At 39.4% G+C, this 21,666-nt stretch overlaps 1 protein-coding gene, 1 non-coding gene and 1 pseudogene across 2 annotated transcripts in view; 2 read left to right on the top strand and 1 right to left on the bottom strand.

Annotated features, from left to right (window-relative positions):
- The window catches only part of LOC136280671 (uncharacterized), a 43,015-nt gene extending 32,954 nt beyond the window's left edge, over positions 1 to 10,061 (top strand). The window contains exon 19 of the mRNA XM_066166314.1: positions 4,104 to 10,061. Within this exon, the coding sequence (XP_066022411.1) occupies positions 4,104 to 8,575 (4,472 nt within the window). The 3' untranslated portion in view covers positions 8,576 to 10,061. The remainder of the gene's footprint in view (positions 1 to 4,103) is intronic.
- On the bottom strand, positions 9,576 to 10,493 carry LOC136280836 (apolipoprotein L3-like; annotated as a pseudogene).
- A 2,793-nt stretch (positions 10,494 to 13,286) lies between these two features.
- Positions 13,287 to 20,745, top strand: LOC131789989 (uncharacterized). Its single transcript, XR_010717439.1, has 11 exons — positions 13,287 to 13,441; positions 13,916 to 13,986; positions 14,620 to 15,099; positions 15,531 to 15,572; positions 16,873 to 16,971; positions 17,417 to 17,488; positions 17,898 to 18,095; positions 18,271 to 18,377; positions 18,794 to 18,852; positions 18,995 to 19,110; positions 19,455 to 20,745. It is a non-coding gene; the product is annotated as an uncharacterized protein (transcript).
- Positions 20,746 to 21,666: the final 921 nt, after the last annotated feature.

Raw genomic sequence — 21,666 nt, 5'->3', positions numbered from 1 at the left:
CCATCTGCTGAGGTGAGTTGAATCTTGGAAATGTTATCGCATGACAGCACTCATTATTCAAACTACGGCGTAATCCAAGCAACTGCGTAGAGTATTAGTAAAAAAACAACTCTTCTGCCGCCAGAAATCCTGAAGTGAAACAATTTTCTATTTTTCCATGAATATTGATGAATTCAGGTGAAAATTAGCCTCAGATAGTGTCCATTTAGTACTTTGGCGGGCCGCATGTATTTCGTTACATTCCAAGTAAGTAGGGCAAGTACTGGAGGCCTTCCGAGCTGTGTCAGTATCCAGGGCACAAAGGACCACCTACCAGCGTCAAAAGTCGTGACGTGATCAACCCTGCCATGGCCAAGGAGGTGTTTCAGTTGCTTGATATATCTTTGCCGATAGGCTCACGTAAGAATAAAACACACAACACCTGGAGTATTTCTTTGTCATAAAAATTTTCTTATTTTACAGTGCTTGTCTTATAGGGTATTTTTGATACTTTTCTTTTATCTTTCCATTAGCTATATGTTCACCCTGTCGTAAAAAACATAAAGCAGATACAAATAGACCTTTTTACAGTTCCCAGCGCCATATTGGATATGCAACCGCTCACACGTGTGAACGAGGCTGGGGTTGACTCGTGATAAATCTCTGTGAGCGCTTTTGGAGAAATTCGTACGTGGGCAGTAAAATTGTTCGATTTTTAAGGAAAATGGATGGTCTTAGCCGAAATCTCGATAAAGTTAATTTTTCTCCCAGAAAGAAAGGAAAGTAGTGTGCCACTGTTGGTTGTTCAAGTACATTTTATGGCCCCAATGGTTTGCCTACGAGCTTTCACTTCTTCAAGTTTATGCACGGAGGCATGTATTTTTGCGAAGTATTTATCGTTCTATACTTATCTTATTCTCTGTGAATTATGGATGAGGGTAACTACTGTTGCAAAATTAGTACAAATTTTCTAGTAGGTACCTGAATTGTTTTAAGTTCAATAGAGTTTTTTTATTCCAGCAGTAAGTCAATAAGTTCAGTGCTGCTCACCTGTTTACTAGATGGCTTGCCTAAAACACTCCTAGCAGAGAAACTGTTGGAAAGTAATTACTTTTAATAAAATAACGAAGACACTGTATCTTCAGAGTTTTCTCTTATTATGGCAGACCCAGAAAACTGACACATTTGGTAGCAATAGTGACAAAAGCAGTTTTCCATAGTTTTTGTTTTTATTTTTTATGATAACATAGTAATCCACTATGAATGCCACATGGAACTCTCAAAAAATATTTTGTGTGCTTTATGTATCAATCAATGTGATGCTTCAAATTAAAAAAAAGAAAAAGTGAGTTTAACCAACTAAAAGAGTTCTCGACACAACGTTGAAATATGACACTAAATTGTATTCACAAAAGTTTGAGAGAAGTCTCGCAAAAAATAATTTCTCATACATTTAGATGGTGTGAAAGTTTCTATTTCAAACAAATCTTATGGTAACTGTCACAATATAAAAAAATTATCTTGATTTGGATATATTTCTCAATCTTTGAAGTATCTTGTTTACATCTCAAAATTATATCATAACATTAGTTAACACAATGCAATAAGAACTACTATAGCAAACCTTTGTGTCAGAAGGCCTCTAAGTGCTAAGAATGGGAATATCAATTCACTGAATGTTTATCACTGACAGAAACTTAAATGTGTGATGTAAGATCAAGATAACTTCTGCCTGATAAGTTTCAGTGTTATCATTATCTGTTAGCTGGATAGTGTTTGGATACTATATGGAGAAGTTACATGAATCAGTCACTTTTGGGAAATTTTAAATTTTCTAATAGTTTGGTCTGATTCTTTCAATGGTGTCTTTCCACCTAATAATTACCATGAGTCGCGGACTGAAATGGTTTTCAATGTATCACGAGCATAAGTTGTCCTGGGCCAAATGGGTATGAAAATATTATGACATCTGTTAGTCAGTTTTCCTCGTGGGCTGATAGAAACAAGGGTTATAATCAAGTGGTTCTACAGGCTCTATTGTATAGTTTCCCATAAGATACAATGTACTTTTGTAAACTAAAATACATCTTGGTGAACAACATGGGAACAACTTTAACTGAAGAATATGGTACAACAACAAGTACCACATCAACAATCTAATGACGAAATTTTCATATTTTTGTATTAAAGAACTATTTTGATGGGAGAAATCACATTGAAAAGTGCATTAGAACGTGAAATGTCAGCTGATCAGCTGTTTGAAAGAACCGACGGGTAAACCCCAGCCTCGTTATCGTGTGCGCGGTTACTAACCCAATATGGCGCCGGAATCTGGAAAAAGGGCTATTCTACATTGTTTCCTCCTAAAGACGAATGTACAAAAAAACATGGTGCTGAAAAAACGTACAAGTTAATATATGCTTAAATTGTAGAAATATCTTTTCTGACGAAGTACGAGCTAAGAACTTGTAGGTGTTTTATGACAGTACACAACATTCATTATATGTTCACTTTATCTTCTCTGTGAGTAATAAAAGAAGTTTTAATTTGATTACAAGGCTAAGACAAAGAGATCGTCCAAAAGTTGTGTTTTTTTTCTTACGTGAGCCTGTCGGCACAGATATATCAAACAACTGAAGCACCTCCTTGGCCATAGCAGGGTTGAATCACGTCACGACTTTTGACGCTGGTTGGTGGTCCTTTGTGCCCTGGATACTGACACAGCTTTGAAGGCCTCCTGTACTTGCCCATGCCATAGCGATGGCGAGAACAAACACTTAATGTTTTCTCTTCTTCATGAGACAAACGGTCGAGGCCAGCCCTTTGTAGGATGACCTCGTATTCTTTCAGGTTTGCACGCGACAAAAAACAACTTTTAGGTGTGTAGTTACATCATCTCCACATTCATACAGAAACACTCTCTCCGTGCGACCACGGGAGGATCCGCAGTCCAGGAGACCCTCTTTTGATAAAGTACAGGCATCAGCCATGATTACCAGGTTGTTTCTATTTTAACGTCCGCTGACCCCTGTAAGTGCTGACCCGTAACGACCGTTGGAATTTAACGAAATACATGCAGCCCGCCAAAGTACTAAATGGACACTATCTGAGGCTAATTTTCACCTGAATTCATCAAAATTCATGACAATAATAGAAAAATGTTTCACTTCAGGATATCTGGCGGATGAGTTGTTTTTTTCAACTCATTTTCTACGCAGTTGCTTGGATTCCACCGTAGTTTGGAGAAATGAGTGCTGTCACGCGATAACATTTCCAAGATTCAACTCACCTCAGCAGATGGTAAATGTAAATTATTTTCTTTTTCTAACTATTTTTCATCTTCCTTTCTCTTTTAATACCATATCATTCTATTTAGAATGGTATCTGAGCGCCTAGCAAGGTTTAAAGTGACATTTACCACGCTATCCATGGACGTATTGGCAACAGAGAAGTGTTTTGCCGAAGTAGCAACATAATGGTTAACACTGCAACTTTGACCGCTTCGTACAGGTCAATATACTTTGGCAGAAAAATGTTTTTTCCAGATACTTAATGTATATCCATAAAATGTCTGATCCACCACTGTGATTGCTTTCAACAGGGTTGGATTTCGTAGAAATATCATCTCCAACGCTCCATCTAATTTGATATGCAATATTTAAAAATTTATTTTTCGTTCGCTTCTACAGTTTTTCGATGTTTATCGAATGATATTGCAGTAAAAGGCCTTTTTCTTCACAACTGCGTAGTTTTCTCATTATTTTGAGTTGCGATAGTGATTTTTGAACCGGTTTTTGAAAGGACATATTTTGGGACAGATTTTGCTGCTATCAGACGTAACAAGTCCGCGGCTCGATATTTTTGGTTGAAAGCGAAACTGAAGCAAAAGAAATTCATTTTTAAATAGTATTAGGCAACCTCTACTTGGAAGATAAAAATTTTAGCTAGAAATCACCGGTCGTTTCCTAGGCGCAGGGCCTTTTTATTAGCATTGGTGCATCTTTTGGTGGTTTCTTCCATCCTCTCCTTAAATAAAAGAAAGAAATGCCGAGAGGCAGTTTTGAATATTTGCTTGAAAAAAAAAAACAAAGACCAAAAAAAAACTAATTTGCTTCGGATTTCAGATGAGGCATACCCCCGACGAATTCTACTGATTTGCTCGAGATGGTCTACCTGGCATTGTGGTGTTTGCACAGTAAATGCACACCTTTGCCGAGGTCTCGCAAAAATGGAAGACGTAGATGTCGCTTGTTTGGTCCTTGATGCGACTACTCAAGATAAGAGTGCGGCAGCAAAAGATGGGGTGATCCTTATCACGGCGAGTGATCAACCAGGCATTCTACCGGGAGATGAAAGACTGCTTCTCCTTCATAATGAGTTCCCTTTTAAAGCAGACATAGTGGTTGGGCACGGAATGTTGACAGGTGCTGCGGCAGCTATCCAAGCAAAAAGGTTGAATTGTAAACGTCTTCACGTTCTTCACAATTTGCCAGTGGAAGATGACTATTGCTATGTGCGTTCAACCTCTGAAGTCGGAAAAGAGACCGAGAGGGATATTGCAAGGAAAGCTGATTTCGTCGCGGCGATCGGAACTCTTCTTAAGGAACAGTGGGGTATGATCCTTAACCGTGAAATATTTTTGATCATACCTGGACTACCAGACGTGGCCCCTCGAAACAAAATCCCTACTCCACAAAGTAGATGCCTCGTTTTGGGGACCATTTTGGGGACCAGTGATTTTTCGATGAACAGTCTTGTTATGGTTACAGATGCTCTGAAGAAATGTAAAGAAGGATTGAATCCTATCTATGTAACTGTAATTGGCACTGAGCGACAAAAAATTCAAGAGCTGAAAGACACTCTGGAGAGTCTTTGTTGTAGGTCTAATTTGAAAGTCGCTGTAAAACCATTTGAAGTCAGTCTGGAAATGATTGGTGTTGAAATACGTGGAGTTTCATTGGTGCTTATTCCATTTCTGTCCGATGGGTTTGGAGTAATGGCCCTGGAGGCCATATCTGCTGGAGTTCCAGTTTTAATCGGTTCATCAAGTGGCCTTGCGAAATGTATTCAAAAAGAGTTTGGTGAACGCTTTTTGAAGTTTGTTTGCGCCGCGGAAGGTACTTTGGATAGTACTGAGGATTGGATAGAAGCTATCGATGCACTACTTAAGGATCGCGAGGAAGCATTCAGTTTGGCTGGAGCTCTCCGAGAAGAGTGGAATTCCAAATTTACATGGGAATCCATGGGTAGTAAGCTTCTGATAGATCTTGGCAAATTTGGGGATTTCCTTGTGAGTTTACCGTCATCTACCCAACCTATAGGTCTCCCATCTCACTGCACTGACTTGGCACGAAGATTTATGGAGGAAGAAGTTGACTTGCTTAATAGAAGACGAAAGCATGTATTGTTTCTTTCTCCTGAGAATGCTTCCGAATCGCCATTTATTCAGTATTTTGGACAGGTGCCGTGGGCTGCAGTGTTCGACTTTGATGTTAGGAGCGTTAAGAGTGGCTATCTTTTTAGTTGCGAGAATTTTTGTGAAAGAATGGGCATGAAGATTTGCCGAATACTGCCACCTATGCCAGACGAAGAACTTAAGAAGGTCTCATTTATGCTACCAAATGGTATACCATGGGTTCTCCTGGATGGTATGCCAGAAAGCAAACGGAATATTAAAGACAATTTAGAGTGGATAAGAGAATTTTTCCTTTCCCTTCGGAAGACTTACCCTGGTCCTATCACCTTTTTAGTGTTGTGGGGATCAGAAAAAAGGATTTTGAATAAAAATCTATCCAAAATTCTTACCATTGTTCAAGGGTCACCTCTTCATGGGCAAATAAAGCTCGTGTTAGTTTCCACAGCATCAGGAGAAGACGACCTTCTGGAAGACATTGCAGATGATTGGGAAGTCAAAGTTCACAAGTTTGATTTAGAAGAAATGAGCAATGCTCTTTGTCAATGTATCAGCACTTCCCCCTATATTCAAGAGGACCAAGATTTTTCTTTGCCAGTCGCAGATCAGAGTGAGTCTCAGAAGGTAGCCTTCAAGGTTTTGCCCCCTAATCGCCGATGGATTAATGCGGAAATGGAAGTCCTTTATCGATCTTGTGGAAGCACTCCTGAATATGATGATGATGCACTCCATTTCTATCGGGGTGGGCAGATCTCTTGGTATGCCGTCCAGATGGGTTATGCTGTGGAACGTGAAGACTGGGAAGCATTGCATGTAAGAATTGATGAACTCCTCCTGAAGGCAGGAACAATGAAGCTGAAGATGGCACATCAAAGGGGGGCTGGTGGAACCACCACGGCCCGAAAGATTCTTTTTGACTATCACGAAAGATATCCTTGTGTTTTGCTTCGCTCAGTCAGTCATGCGGAAATTGCTTCTGCTATCAAAGTGTTATCTGAGTTTTGCAAACTACCCGCTATAATTCTCGTGGACTGCAAACATATTCAAACTGATGAGTTTGATGTTGACAGTCTCTACAACAATCTTTCCAACGATAGGATTCCTTGTGTCATTCTGGAGGTGATTCACTCGAGCCAGCAGAAGTCTGAAAAGACTTCTCCAGTTCTCGTGGCAGATACACTTAAGCCAGATGAAGCTGCCCAATTTGTAAGAATCTACAGTACCCAGAAGAAGGGAAAAGAAAGAGCACTCCATTCTCTTCTTTGCAACAGGGAGAAGATAGAGCTTCAAATTCCATTCTACTACGCTTTGGTAACTTTTGAAGACCGGTTTACTGCTCTTGAGCCATTTGTTAAAGAATGCTTACAAAATCTTAGCGGAGACGAGCGCCATATCCTTCTTTTCTTGGCTATGGCTCACCATTATGGCCATTGCTCGATCTTTGCAAATGATTTTGCTGGGTTACTGAATGCCCCCAAGCGAGAGGTTCTGTTCCTGGAATCAGTGCTTCCTGAATTATCAAGGGAATTGCTTTTGGAAGAGGATGGAAAGTGGAGACCAAGGCATGACCTTATTGCTTCAGAGATGCTTCGTCATTTATTAACATTGCCAAATGATGAGAGATGTCCCCTAAAACATCCCGACAATTGGAGGAATCAGCTTGCTGACAAAGCAATCATTTGCTTTACTTATATGTCCGAGGCGGTTGTTAGCGACATGCTGCTGAACCGAGTGACAGATGAAAATTCGCACAACTACTTCTCCCAACTCGTTTCGGATATCCCTTGTGATGAAGATGCTATAAGGCTCTTTGAAACAGCAATATCCTTATTCCCCGACAATCCGTTTTTCAAGGTGCACCTGGGCCGCTATTACAGTATTCAGAAGAAATCCGCTGGTTTTCAGCTGGCCATTAAGTACACAAATGAAGGGATCTCGTTGACAGAAGACTTTCCATCTCGTGTCGTTCGTGGCCAGTTCGCCCAGATGAAAGGAGTAGTGTACAGTCGGGAAGTTCATAACCTCGCTGACAACAATGCTGATATTGCGACTATAACAAAGATGGCCGATGAAGGTGTCAAGAATTTCAGACGCGCAGTGAGCATTGCCCCTGACTTAGTAGATGGCTACATTCCGGAAGTGCGAATGATGTGTAAGGTCTTCGAATTTATTGACAAGAAAACAGGAAGTCTTTTCAAGTACATCAAATCTGGAGATGCCCATCCTTTCATCATTGATGCAATATCCAACACTTCAGACACACTCGAGTGTGTACCTGACAGTGATGCCTATTCTTATTGGAGAATGCGTCTGGCATGTATCGGTCACCGCTTATTCTCTGAAAAAAGAATGGAAGAGACCTTGCAACTCCTGTTACAACTAAGAAGTAATGACAGGGCAAGCAGAGGATCGATTAATCGTCAAATTGTGATCATGAGAATGGACATACAGTCAAAAAAGGGTCAACCGATCACCAAGATTGCTCCTGAGTTGATCAAACTTTTGAATGAGGCCTTAAAGTATGACTCTAACATTGAGCAAACAATGAGACTGTGGGTGAAGCTTGCATCATTTGCTGGTGTGCATCTTACAGAATCAGAGAGCAAGATTTTTCACTGGTGCTTAAAGGAGAAATCCGTCCGTTCGTTCTTGTACAAGTACCTTGTTGCTTGTTTGCGCTTACTTGAAGGAAGCTCCCATAGCTACAGAGAGATAATGAGGAACGCGAAGGACGACCTCAACTCGGCGATAAAAGCGATCAACCGTTCCGATGTCGGACGATGCCGTCATCCCGACAGACCAGTGGTGTGGTTAGGACATGGAGGAAGAGGAATGGGAAGTTTGGTGTACCTTGATGAAAAAATTCCCGAGCTAAATAACGTCAGAATGAAACGCTCGATTGCCAATCGGTACACTAAGCAGCTTCGCTCTCTTAGTGGTCTTATTGTAGAGTGTGGGAACAAAGTCGGAACAATCAGGATTAACGAAGACCTGGATGTTCCCTTTCGAGCTGATCTTTGTGAAACACCTCTTATGGGATCGGGATTTCTCAATCGAAAAGTTGAATTCTACTTAGCTTTCAACTTCTTTGGTGCGGATGCTTACAATGTGCAGCTTGCTAACACAAATGCAGTTGAAGAAGATATCAATTGGCTTTCAAGCACCCCACACAACGACATTTAGAGAGAAGAGGAAGAGGATTAGTTAAATGAGATGTCTATTTAGACTTCGAAGGTTAGGGAACTGAAAGATAACATACTAAACCAACGTGGAAACATTGAACCTAGTGCATTCTTTCTCTCAAGAACAAAGAGCTGCCCTTATTTTTTCGCCTACCCTTTGCGTATGCAGTAAGCTGCACCATCGTAATCACACACCACCAACTACTAGTTTACATAGTAGACCGTCCAGCTGGCTTCTTCCAACGACCTCTGGTTGTTTATAGTATATCGACCATACTCTGACTGTGATGATCACAGGATCCCCATGACTACGTTTTTTAATAAGTTTTCTGACTATATAGAAACTGTTATTCTCTGTAAAGAACAACTGGTCGATCGCCGACCTACTTTTTTCTAGTTCCAAGTGGTAAATATCTCATTTAAGGTTTTTTTGACACGCGTGCTGATCGAGAAATGTTTCCTCACATTCTATTAATTAATTGTGTGGCGACGTAAAATCAACTCGCGTCGGCGTCATGTTTTCGCTTAGTTTCGTCGCGGAAGGTGTGAGCTATCAAGATAAAAACGGATTTTTCGCTTTACTCTAAGTCCATTGACAAAATTTCCTCTCGCTGTGCACGTGTGAATCACTGAAACAAATGATGCGTCTTATTATGACCGAGTACTTAAGTGAAACTTTCCAGTTTGGAACTTGAAATTATCAATTTCATTAAGCTAGGGGTGCGTATTTGTAAACGGGTGCGTCTTGTAGCCGAATAACGTCTGGGTAATTAATGAAATTTACAATTTTAATAGGTTAATCTTTTAGTCCTTCCTTCCCCTTTTATTTAGCAAATGCAGTATCCAAAAATTTTACACAAAGAGGTCAGCCGTTCTTCGAAATTTAGATAGGTGGTCTTATTTTTTCATGAAATTTAGTTCGTAAACACACTGCACTGTTTTTGAAATTCTTAATTATGATGCACCTACTGAATGATGATGATGGCAAAACCATTTATCTGTCACAGAATGGGCGGGCGAATATTCAGCGAATATTCGAATTCGAGATCCTTTGCTTTCTTCCTCAAGTAGGGCGCTGCCTTACGCCATTTCTTTTTTTATCTAATCTCTGATATTGAAGGCTAAATCAACGGCATCTAAAGCAACAGAAACTGAACTGATTCCAATAATGACAGTTGCAGCAGCTTTCGAAGCCACTTTCGAGCTGGCGCTTCCAATCTTTCACACGGTGTTGGTTTCTGCTTTAAGACCAGCTACCCCTTCTTTTGAGGCTCCTTTCACAACTTTAGATGCGTTGTTGACTAGCGCCCCGGTTACGGTTTCTACAGCAGTTATGACTGTTGTCGCAGCGCCGGCCTTGATAGCTATCTCGGAAACGGTTTTCGCTGTTGCTTCTGTAAGGATATTCAGAATAATTTCCGAATTTATTCCTAAGGTTACTAGGACATTTTGAACTCGTTTAGTGACAATATGATTCTGCTCAAATAAAGCCACAGCTAGCTGAAAGAGAAAAGGCAGGTGTGCTTTATCTTTGTGCTTTATCTTGGTTTAGCTTTTTCAGCTTTTCGCATTTGTTTAGAGTTGACAACAGCCTCCACGGCCGCTGTGCCAGCAGCAGCTACTCCAAGCGAAATCCCTGCCATCAGCGCCCGCACTAAAACCCGTCGCAGTTCCTCCTCCAATAGTCAGTACACCTCCTAGAATACCTGCACTGTTTCCAATCGTAGACGCGATTCGACAATCACGCCACATTTAATTCACGCTTCATTTAGACAAATGATCGCTTCTAATTTGGCGTGGTTCATTTCCCTTATTTCCTCGCTGAAAGATCTGAGTTCAGCCTCGAGCTGCTGTTCATCAGCCACAGACTTACTCCAGTTAATCACTTGCCATTCGCCATTCACATTAGACGTAGGCATACTTGATAGTTTTTTTAACTCGTGAATTGCGCGCATGCGCAAGAGCGAGTTATAGATACGATGTGGGGAATGGCATTCGCTCGTTCGATTGGTCGATTCCTGTAAACTTTTTTTAGATTTTAGGCTTTTGAGTGCATTTGATAGTTTTTGGCGAGCAGTAAACAGACGAAATGGCGACCTTTGTTGCTAAGAATAGTGGTGGGGTGAAAAAGAAGCCAATGATAATCTTAAAATAGTTTTTTTTTTTTTCGTGTTAGTTTCAACAAGCGGCGCCAGCGACTGGCAGGCATGCAAGGATTCACACTGAAATGACAGAACAACCTTCGTTTATCATAAAATTGTAATTTACAATCCTTGAACTTAAAAACAATCCGAAGATTCATTGAAAATATCACTTACTGCGAAACGCTCGGAGTTTACGGATGTTCCAAAGCTTTTTCTGTTATGGCGTGAGATTGAGGACAAAATGATCATTACGTTTCGTTGCGTGTGTTTTTCCTGTGTGAAGCAATAGGAGATGCCGGCGACTGACGAAATAAAAAGTTGACACGAAAATCAAATAACACCTAAACAAACAATTTTAGCTACCGATTTTCAGTGAATTTTTAAAGAACAATTTTCTTTTAAGTTTCAAGACAATTTGAAGATTCAACATACATACAACGTACTAAAGTGCGAAAGTTACACACCACAAAATTGATAAATAGGCCTGAAATGAAATTCTATCTTGTTATTGATTATACGTTGCCTAGCACGTGACTCAAATCTACCCAGGCGGAGATCCAAAATGACGGTGGCAGGCTTGGCTTAGTTATATCACTCAAAACTCGTTCCCGTTTGTCTCATTTGATAAAGAGGGAATCGTTAATGTTTTCATTAAGACAGTATTGCCTTGATTTTCTAATATTTACAACGAAAGACAGTAAACTTCACTTTTCACCCTCATTTACTTCCAACCTTTTCTTTTGAACCAGAAACAAAAATGATAGACGTTTAAAACACATGACATCATCCACCTTGTCAAATGCAATAGCATGATCATTTCAATTGTAATGCCTTCTTATCCCAACGTTACTTTGTTTCTTTGCTACATTAGCGAACACTGAACTACTGCTCGTACTCTAGATATGACAATCAACCACAAAATTCCCTAAACCAGATAACATTAAACATAATCTTAAAAATCATGTGTCAATTCACGAGTTTGCTCACAGAGCACTTTGATTTTTTCCTGGTTTTGAAATAAGAAAGATTTATTTTATGGGAATGACATGTAACGGAGTGTTGATAATAAAGTTGGTTACGTACTTCACGCAAATGCAATCAAAACGTGGTGGATTAACAATTATTTCAGGAGCAATGATTTACTGTTGAATAATTCTGGAAGCAAGACGAAACTGTAAGATGGGAGGCAGCATTTAAGAGAAACGTCGACGCTTGCTTGCCCCACAAAAGCTGTTAATTGCGAATCTAGAGAGAGGAACCCGACTGAATTCTCGGTTGGAGTTTACTCTGAATAACGATTTTTTTCCTTCAAATAAAAGGACGAAGCCGTTCTGCTCTATAAATCGGAATATCTCACTTTTCGAATTTAGAGATATAAGTATTAGAAATTTTTAACGCATTACGATGGACACTGAAAATAGCTGGTTAACATGACTCATCCATTCTATGTAATTCCGATCCTTGAATACTCCCAGAAAAGCACTGTAATGATTACAGCGGTCCAGCAGCCAAGATCTTGGTAATACCTCCCTAGAAGGGTGTGACTCAGAATGTTTGATATAGCTAGAGCAAATTATTTTCAAACTTAATTTGCCGTTCGTATCCACGACAGTCGGTGAATCCAAATTAGTGCTGGCAATAGGTTTGTCTCCGGAATCGTAGTTAAATCATGAAGTATAACTTAAGCTCCACAGCAGGCGTTAGAAAAGGAAAGTAGGGACTGGAAAGAGAACCAAAGTTTCTTAATCTGGAGAAGACAGCAATAACTGTACATACCAGGAAAAGAGAGATTTTTGGAAATAATTTGCCCTGCTAGTAAAACGTCGATCAATTAAGTCATGTAGACAGTAATGTCGATAAAGATTGGATGTCGCTAAGGTTGAGACTCCAACAGTCAGGTTTTTTTTCACTTTTCTGAGTAGTGCATTGACCGGAATATCCGATCTCCTTTTCATCGACTTCGTCGATTTTACGCCTCATGAGGATTTTTTAATACAATTACCGAAACGACCTAGGGAAGGTCACGACAGCATTCTAAACAACACCCAAAACTGTAACCATCAAAAGAAAAAAATTTACTCAAGGAAAATTGTGCTTTATTCGGTAGCCTGACAGAACAAGCACGTTATAATTTTCAGAGATAGTAAATAGAAGATCGAAATTCAGTTGCAAATCAACCGTACCTTTTATCTCAGTTTGTTTCAAGAAATCTGGTCATGAGTCGTTGATAGTCATGGGGAAAAGTCACTTGCTTTGCTGATACAAAGCAATCATTGAAATTGAGAGGCTACGCCCTAACCAAGATTTTATATTCTCTTTGCCCTAACCCCATGCTGCGGAGAGCTGGCTCGTTTCTTAATGTTTTTTCATTGAATTTTGGATATCCGCCGTGATTTGTTTATCTAGTAGATTTTTTTCAGTGTGATAGCTAATATTTTGACAGGTTGCTAACATACACTCGGATAGTGACAAGCGTCACTGGTAGATCTGTCTTCCCTACAAATCGGTACAATGGAACACCATGAAACAAAACAGGTGGCAAAGTGTCTTCCCTCTGCGTCTCAAAAATCGGTGACGAAAAGTATAGGACCTAATTGCATCTCGGCTTCACCGATAAAAAATCTGATATTTTTTGTCTCAGCACTCTCGTCATCTTACTGAAGAATTTATCTGAGGAAGTTTCTGATGTGACTTGTTTAGGCGCTGCGTAACATGGCCGTAAGGTGGGTCAATTGTTGTGTTATAAACAGATGGGCGGTCGAAATCGGATCGACAGGTTTGTCAAAATAAAAGGCCAGACTAAACTATATGGGTTACGAAATTCGGTCTGAGAGTCTGCTCAAGACAAACTCTCCTGAAAAGGATTTGGGTAGAGATATTCTGTTACTGTTAACCCGTAAAAAACGCAGATAGGCTGAATATATAGGACTAAAACAAGAGATGGATCTGTTAATAAAATATGGAAGCGTTTTACGGTTTTCAGTTTTAACTAAGAACCCAGCGTGGCTCGTAAGTATTATCATAAAAGCTGTTGCTACTTATAATGATAACAGATTTACCCAATTAAAAAATATGAGATTTAGGATAAAAAGTGTCAGAAGATCAGGAAAAAAAATCAGAAAAGCGTATCACCTGAGCATTTACCTTCCCTAATTTATTAGAAAACTGATATGTGCATTTTGTCATTTGTCCTGCAGATCGATTCTTTGGAATTCAGTCAACTGTGTAACGCTGTTTGTGGCTGTATTTATAGTTGATTTCGTACAAGGTGAGGACAAAAGAAAATAATAGAACATATTTTCTCTTGGTGATAACTAATACCTATTGGAATACGAAATAGAACGAATCAGTAATGTCTTTGATGATGGTCTGCTGATCTCATGTTAAAGTCACAGTTATATCATCATGCTTAGCGGAATGTCTGCTCCAAAACTTTATAAAACTCAAGTCTAGGTCATATTTCCCAAGCCAACAGTGAGGTCCTGCGTCAAACATCATCAAGAAACAAAACAACAACAATGCTGGTGAGGAAAGTGTATCCAGCCATGTCGTTAATCTCGAATGTAAAGCGCAGTGAAAAATTAGATTATGGGCTTAGTCAGTTGCATGACTGGCAAAATTTAAGCTTCATAGTCACCTTCTAAATGACATTGGGATATTTGGTAACGTTTACGTCTTGTCGTTCTGAACTCTCTGTGTCCCATAAAGTTTGTACCACAACTCCGCGTCGATTTAAGTGTGTCACTGAAATTGGGTTACACCGCTGGATTTTGTAGCCCAGTGACGGAATAAGCTTTAGATAGATAATTTCTTTAAAATGTCGATCAATCGATTTCAGGAGAACTTAAAACTATTTTCTCGCAAATCTGCGCAAACCAAAATAAAATCTTTTGATTTTCAGGCGATTGTGGAGGATTTGATTTTGAAAATGGGGTTGAGGCATTATCTACCTGGAAAAAAACCGGACACGCCTTTGATAACCAACCAACATACAGGGATAACCCCGGGATACGAGACCAGGGAATAAAGACAAACGTGCAAGGTGAATGGTGGATAGCAACATTTGCGAACAAATCCAATCCACTTCTGATGGGTGATTACCCCATCGGCACTCTTACTTCACCAAGCTTTCGTATCAAAGGTTCCAATATAAACTTTCTACTTGGTGGTGGATGCGACGCAGGTAAAATACGAGTGGAACTTCTGGTGAACGGGAAAGTTCAACGCACAGCTTTTCCTGACAACTGCCGTGATCGCATGCGAAGAAAGTTCTGGAATGTAGCCCAATTCAATAACAAAATTGGTCAGATACGGCTGGTTGATGCATCAAGAGAGGCACATATAAATTTTGATGACTTGAAGGGAGATTTCAGTTGCGCCGGTAGGTAAACGTATCAGTTTCTGGGAGATTATACCAGTAATTGATTTCACTATAGGTTGCTCTCTGTTTGATTAAAAAAGTACAATTTTGATCTGTTCGTTTTGATCTGTTCGATGTGATCTGTTCGATGTGATCTGTTTGGTCACTGTCTTTTATAACCCTGTATTTTTAAACCAAATTTCCCTGCCGGCATGGACACCGGATACTTTAATTTTTCATTTCTTCAAGTCCTGTCTAGTGTTTGGCTTAGATTGGAAGAGTGCTGATTGGTCAGAGCTACTTAGCCTCATATCTTTAAGAATGTGATAAGTATGATGAGGAGAAAGTCAAGCTTCAGGAAGACCGATGACTAAAAAGTAGTGATAAATACATAATTAGGCAATAGTGGTAATACACAGTTAACACAGAGACTAACACTTTCTGTCTTATAGATGTGGGGAAGACTTTTTCAGACCTACACGATGATAATTACGGTAGGTACCTTATTCAGTTACTTTGCACTAAAAGTATTCTCATACACGCCTACAATAACTATGATTGCCACTCTTTTATAGGAAACTCCTAATAAGAAAAGTGTATTTGAAAACATATATTTTATAGTATCGCAACATGAATCAAACTGATCAGTACTATTTGATCACTGTTCATAATATAGAGAAACATTTTTTATAAAAACTCGGGTACATAAACTTTTTCGAAATTACCATTTAACCTTCAATGTAAAGAATCAATCGAGCCCTTCAAAAGCGGCAGGCCTCTCTAAAATTCCCTACCTTTAAGAAGGGTGCGTGCCGAGCTGAGCAAGACCGCATGTTCTTCATTTTGATATCGATGGTCAAAATGGAGTCAGTCACCCAAACATTGTTTGCCAAGCGGGCATTGTCATTTTGTGCTTTGCTTTTCCGTGAACTCAGCTCGGTGACTTGGGAGAGATTGGAACACATGAATTATTCCTAACCATCCAGGATGTAGCGGCCGAAATAGATGCATGGGACGTTGTTGACGTGTTAATATTTATTTGGCTGATATTGAGACTAAATCAAATGAATTGAAGGCTGTTCAACCAAGAAGCAGCGTTCTCTGCAAATAACATTATCTTAAGTACAGTCTCATCTTGAGACAAGCGATGAACCTGTTAGTCTTCGCCTGTAATCTTCGCTCAGAGGCAGCAAGTTTGAAAACGTTACCATCTTTTCTGGTTTTCCTCGAATGAAAAATTTCACTACCTCGGAAGAAGGTTAATTAGAGAACAGGAAGGGGACTGGGAATATACAAACAGGCTTCGGACTACACTCCACAGTCCTAATTGGAAATTGGCCCGCGCAATATCCAGTCAACGTCAGACACTTAACACGGTTTTTAAAAGGACACAAGAACGTTGTGGTATATTTACTCTGGTAAATCGATTTAAAACAAGTAAAAAAAGACGGCGTTATGCATCGGTCACGTGTCATCTCAGAGGGTCTTTCGCAACAGGGTTGCTGAGAACAATCTCAGAAACTTCTGCTCTGAATACAGATCTTGATTCAGGAGATGCAAGGTCTCCAAGTCTCTGATACTTCATCCATCGATAGCGCACGGAAGATGTTTTTCCACTTCGTGTAATGGCCTGGCTGATAATTTTAAAGCATGAATGGATCTGTTCTCCACTAAGCCGTTTCTATGCCAACCAAAAATTTATCTACATATTCTGCAACGAAGAAGGTTAATTTAAATTGAGCATTGATTATGAAATTATAGTGAATAGTGAGTAGTTTTTACCTTTTGCCAAAGGTGGTGAAGGTGAGTTTGTTCTTGTAGACGAGCCGTTGGACCCTGTACACTCAGTCAGTAGCGATAATAAGCCTCACGATAATGCGGTCATTGGAACTGGTATGTAACGCGTAACTAACTGATATACCACTTGTGGCATTGACATAACACAGCACCATCAGAACGAAAGTAGCTCTTCCTCAATTGTGGAGGGAGATCTTAAAGTTGATCATAGATTTCACCAAGCAACATATGCGGCTCAAAAATATAATATATAATGATATGAAAAAAAAAAGACCGAAATATAAGTGAAGTTCTTCAATAAATTGATACTGATATAAAGATGCTTCAAGTTTTTGTGCACAAACTGTTTTTAATAAGCTGGGCATATTAGTCACATTCAATTTCTTTTAAACTTTTTTTAGCTCTGAATAGTTCCGAAACTACAAAAAGCTATGCAATTGCAGTGATGTTACACTTTCCTTGGATGCTTTATTCACAACATTGTATTAGATTTAGACACCTTTATATCTAACTTTTCTCAGTATTGTTAAATCTCTTGCAGATGACGATTACAACACGATGCAGTTGAAGCCAACGCAGAAACATCAGGATGAACCTATAAAGATCGGAAAAGGTCAGATCGAGTTGAAGTGACAAAATAAGTAAAAATGAACAAAACAAAACAAACAAACAACAAAATAAACACAAGAACGTAAACAAGAACAAAACATAATATAGAATATGAAACAAAACAGAACAAATCAAAACATTAAAAAGAAAACAGCGAAGGCCAGGCAAGCACCATACAACGTTTTTGTTTAGACAATCGTTTCTTTAAAGCCATTAGTACACGATGAGCGTGTTATAGAAGGAAAATTCCAACTTGCACTGGCATGGCGATTTAAATGAATCGTCAAAAGTGACTCTAATTCAGGCTACAGAGGTAAGAAAAGTCTAAGTTTGTCTCACGCTCGAGACGAAAAAACATTACTCTTCTTTCTTCCGCCTGATCTCTTATTACTTTAAATCATTCATACTTATAGGCAGGCCTCTTTTTAAAGGTTCGCTGGCAGCAGCAAGCATTTTCGATACTAAGACACCATCTAAACCGCCGTCAAGACCTGTATCTGCCTCTAAACTTTTGATGGCTCCAATTGCTAAGCCGGCCGATAAACCATCCTTCAGAGATCCAAGCAACAAGTCCGCTTTGCCCAAAGACGACGAATTAAGAAATCTCACCTGTAAGAATGAGTTAACCGTTTCATTGCGTTACCTAAGTGCTCAAATTCAATTAGAGATTAGTTTATAAGCCTCTTGGTGATAAGCAAATCCAGTTAAGAGTTGTTATCCTGAGGACTCTCGAAGTTTTAATTTTTTAAACTGTCGATTATTTTGTCCGTACTATCCTTTCTCTAGGCAAGAACTTCATCGTTGAAATAAAAACTGGGTTACCATGGGACAATGATTTCCTTTTTCCATCAAATGCTAACTACCAGGCGACTAGAAGAGCAACAGAACTCAAGGTATGTGAAGTCTAGTAAAGGCTTTTCTAATGCAGGGTCTCCTGCTTGCCGCTTCCTGCCTCTCTCTTCACTGTGGATAGGATTCCCAGTGGTCTGCTATTCCTCGATGATACTCTGGATGAAGAGAAGCTCTTAGGGAGTGAATTGTCTTGCTAAATAGAACGAAATGACCCGATTTGGCTCTATCCCAGACCTCTTGATCGATAGCCTAGCTCGTTAATCAAGATCACAAGCTGCCGCTTGTCCCACACTCTAATGCAAGCCTGATAAAAATGGTCTTTATATACAACTGCTTCTACAATAGTTTATTGAAATATATCCCTGTATATCAGCCAAACGTGTGATATTGTTTTAGTGTATGCTTATATTGTCTTTATTCAATTGATGATAATAATAATTTTCTTGTTGCCTCGCAGGTGCTAAGAGCATTTGACGAAAATAAAGACTTTAGAGGGGCTTTTTTTAACAAATTTAGGTAAGAAATGTATCATATGAAGTTCAGTGCAGCTTCAAATTAAGTCAGTGCACTGATTAACCTGCTCTCGTTAAACCCTGACTTGTACAAGTGTAAATTTGCAAACTAAAGCTGAAAGATTATCGATCAATGTCTTTTACAGTTCTTCAGAGGAACCAAGTGGAGTAAAGGCTTATTTTCTCCTACGATTCAGAGCGAATGGAAAATTCATTGGAAAACTGCTGGATGGTCTTGGACCAGGAAATGTTTCAGCAGCAGGTAATGCAAATTCTAACTTAAATTATTTCTCGGTCTGTTGTCAACAATATATTCTATGATTCTCTTCAGGGAGTGTGCACATTGAGTTAATTTGGAAAGGTTTATGATGATCGAACTATTTTGAACAGACCTCTCGATCCATAGCAAAAATAAAACATGAAAGAGATCTTGTTACAAGCCCAGAATTTGAAATGGTCCTCAAGGTAGTACAAGATTCAGAGGGAGCGGAGAGTTTGTGCCTGAGAAAATGTATAAAATGGTATTCACGTCCGGTCCTAATATAAAGTGCATCGGATAGATCCGTTTTAGATCTTAAATAACGTTAAATGTCTCGTCAAATTTAGGCTGTTATCCAGATACTCCAATCACCCAATGTCCCAGTTCCTGTCCATCGACTTGTGCACCCGCATGTCTTCATTCTTGTTGTCAACCGTCCGTTTCTGCCCCAGCCGCGCCTCAACCAGTTTATCAGCCCGCTCCTGTACCCTTGCCTCCTCCACCTCCCCCGCCACCACAGCCTGTTGCAATTATGGCGCCCAGCCCTCAAGTTTATCAACCTCCGCAGCGACAATGGAATATACAAATAACTGGCCAAGCCACCATTCCCCCGCCACGAGCTCCGTATCCGATGTCACAGCCATTGAGCTGGCCCGGTTCCCAATGTTCTTCGAGGTGCTCTCCAAGCTGTGCACCAATATGCTCACCAATCTGTTGCCAGTTTTATAACTCTAAGCGAAATGAAGATATTAAAAAACCTTAAAGAAAGAGGCTCTCCAGGAGGAGAAACATTAGTAAGTCTTTGTCTGGCATGTTCAGACGTAACGTAGGTAGATAATAATTATTACAGTCACTCTTCTACTAGCTGACCAGTTTTCGGAGGTTAGCACCATCTGTAGAGGACTTAAGGTAACGAGTCCCTTCCACATATCAATTTTACTTTCTCTCGCCTAAACAAGCTAACGATCTCTCTTAAGACGGCATTTTTGTTACCAGATTAAACTATTTGTTAACGGACGTTCCGGAGTAATTTTGTGGTACTAAAGAAAGAGTCGAACAAAACAAAAAAACTTGATTGAAAATAGAAACGTTTAAATAGTTTTCCACAGAACAATTAGTTTGTCGTCAACGTTGTGTTCAGAATGCGCTGTTCGATTCATCAACCAAAATTAACACTAACTATTTGTTTCATTACAAACTAAACTTAGCATGGACACAAAAAATTGATTAGTGGGAACTGACTTAAGTGACTACTCAAGAAGACTAATCTCTTAGATATGGTTTCTCCTGTAAATCATATAAAATACAACTATTATGATGGTTGTGGAAATAAGCTCTCCTCGACAGCTGAATGAGGATGAGTCATATCTAAATTAAAATGACCTTCGAGTGATTCCCTTCGCAGTCACTATGACTCGGGTGGTGAATACTTGTTAAATAGTGTTGTCTATTGATGTAGTTTTGACCAAAATAAATCTACTAATCCAAAAGTTCACTATCACTGTTCAACAGAGTCGACATCACTCGTCAATGATCCTGTACAAACTGTACAGATTTTATCCAGCCTTAGAGCTCAAGAATGGAATTTAGCGATTGTAGAATTGTATAGACTGAGTAGTGAAATAAAGTCAGATTTCAACTGCCAGAATGGTTCAATCATTGCATTAGATACCGTGGGTTTCATTGTGTGCACAGCTTTGAGTCACAGTGGAGCTGTAGGTTAGTATTAATTTGCATATTTCGGCAGGTGCCGGTGTCAATAAAATGTTTTTTATATCTCAATAGAGAACCTCAAAGGAGACCCACCTAAACAAAATGATCCTATTTTTGACGAGAAATTTCTCCGCCAGAGGTGAAAACTTGCGTAAAATAGTTCAGATAGTGGTTCGTGCAACTTGTTTTACGAATTGGCAACTTCCCCATTTCCTATTAAGTTTAAATACAACCGCTTGATCTACCTCTCAATTTGCTTGGATTTCAAAGCATACTGGTAGCCATATTATGTACAAGAGAATAGTTTACTAATTTAGAACTGGTTGACATTTTTCCCCTTTTTTCGTCATATGAAATATTAGCATGAATTAAAATTCATATCAATCAAATAGCCGACATAAGATCAACAATGTTTCCAGATCAAGTAATGGTACCAATGTATTTATCTTCCTCTCTCTGGGTTGAGATGCAAAATACAAATGAAATATCGGTACTAGAAAAATATTGAGATTTTGTCCAATTTAAAGGTAAGATGAGTTGAGTGTCTGATGACGTGCATATCAATTTAAACTCATTGAGTAGGGTCAGTGGGTGGGCTACATTTAGGAATTTAAACTAAGTGTTCAGTCAACGATAAAAACCAAGACAATGGTACAAAACGAACACCTAAGATTAAGAATCTTACGCTTAATTAACAGAGACTTCGTTCAAATTGATCGATAGTTTGAAACACCGGCTCGACAAAGCTCATCAGGAGCTTGATCATTGTCGCTTAATTTTCTTTACTGCTAAGGTTTGTAGGAGGACATCATATTATGGTCTGATTTTTGAAGATTTCTTTGGCAT

This window comes from Pocillopora verrucosa, chromosome 1, assembly GCF_036669915.1.
Source record: "Pocillopora verrucosa isolate sample1 chromosome 1, ASM3666991v2, whole genome shotgun sequence".
NCBI lineage: Eukaryota > Metazoa > Cnidaria > Anthozoa > Scleractinia > Pocilloporidae > Pocillopora > Pocillopora verrucosa.
This window is presented reverse-complemented; position numbering and strand designations above follow the sequence as displayed.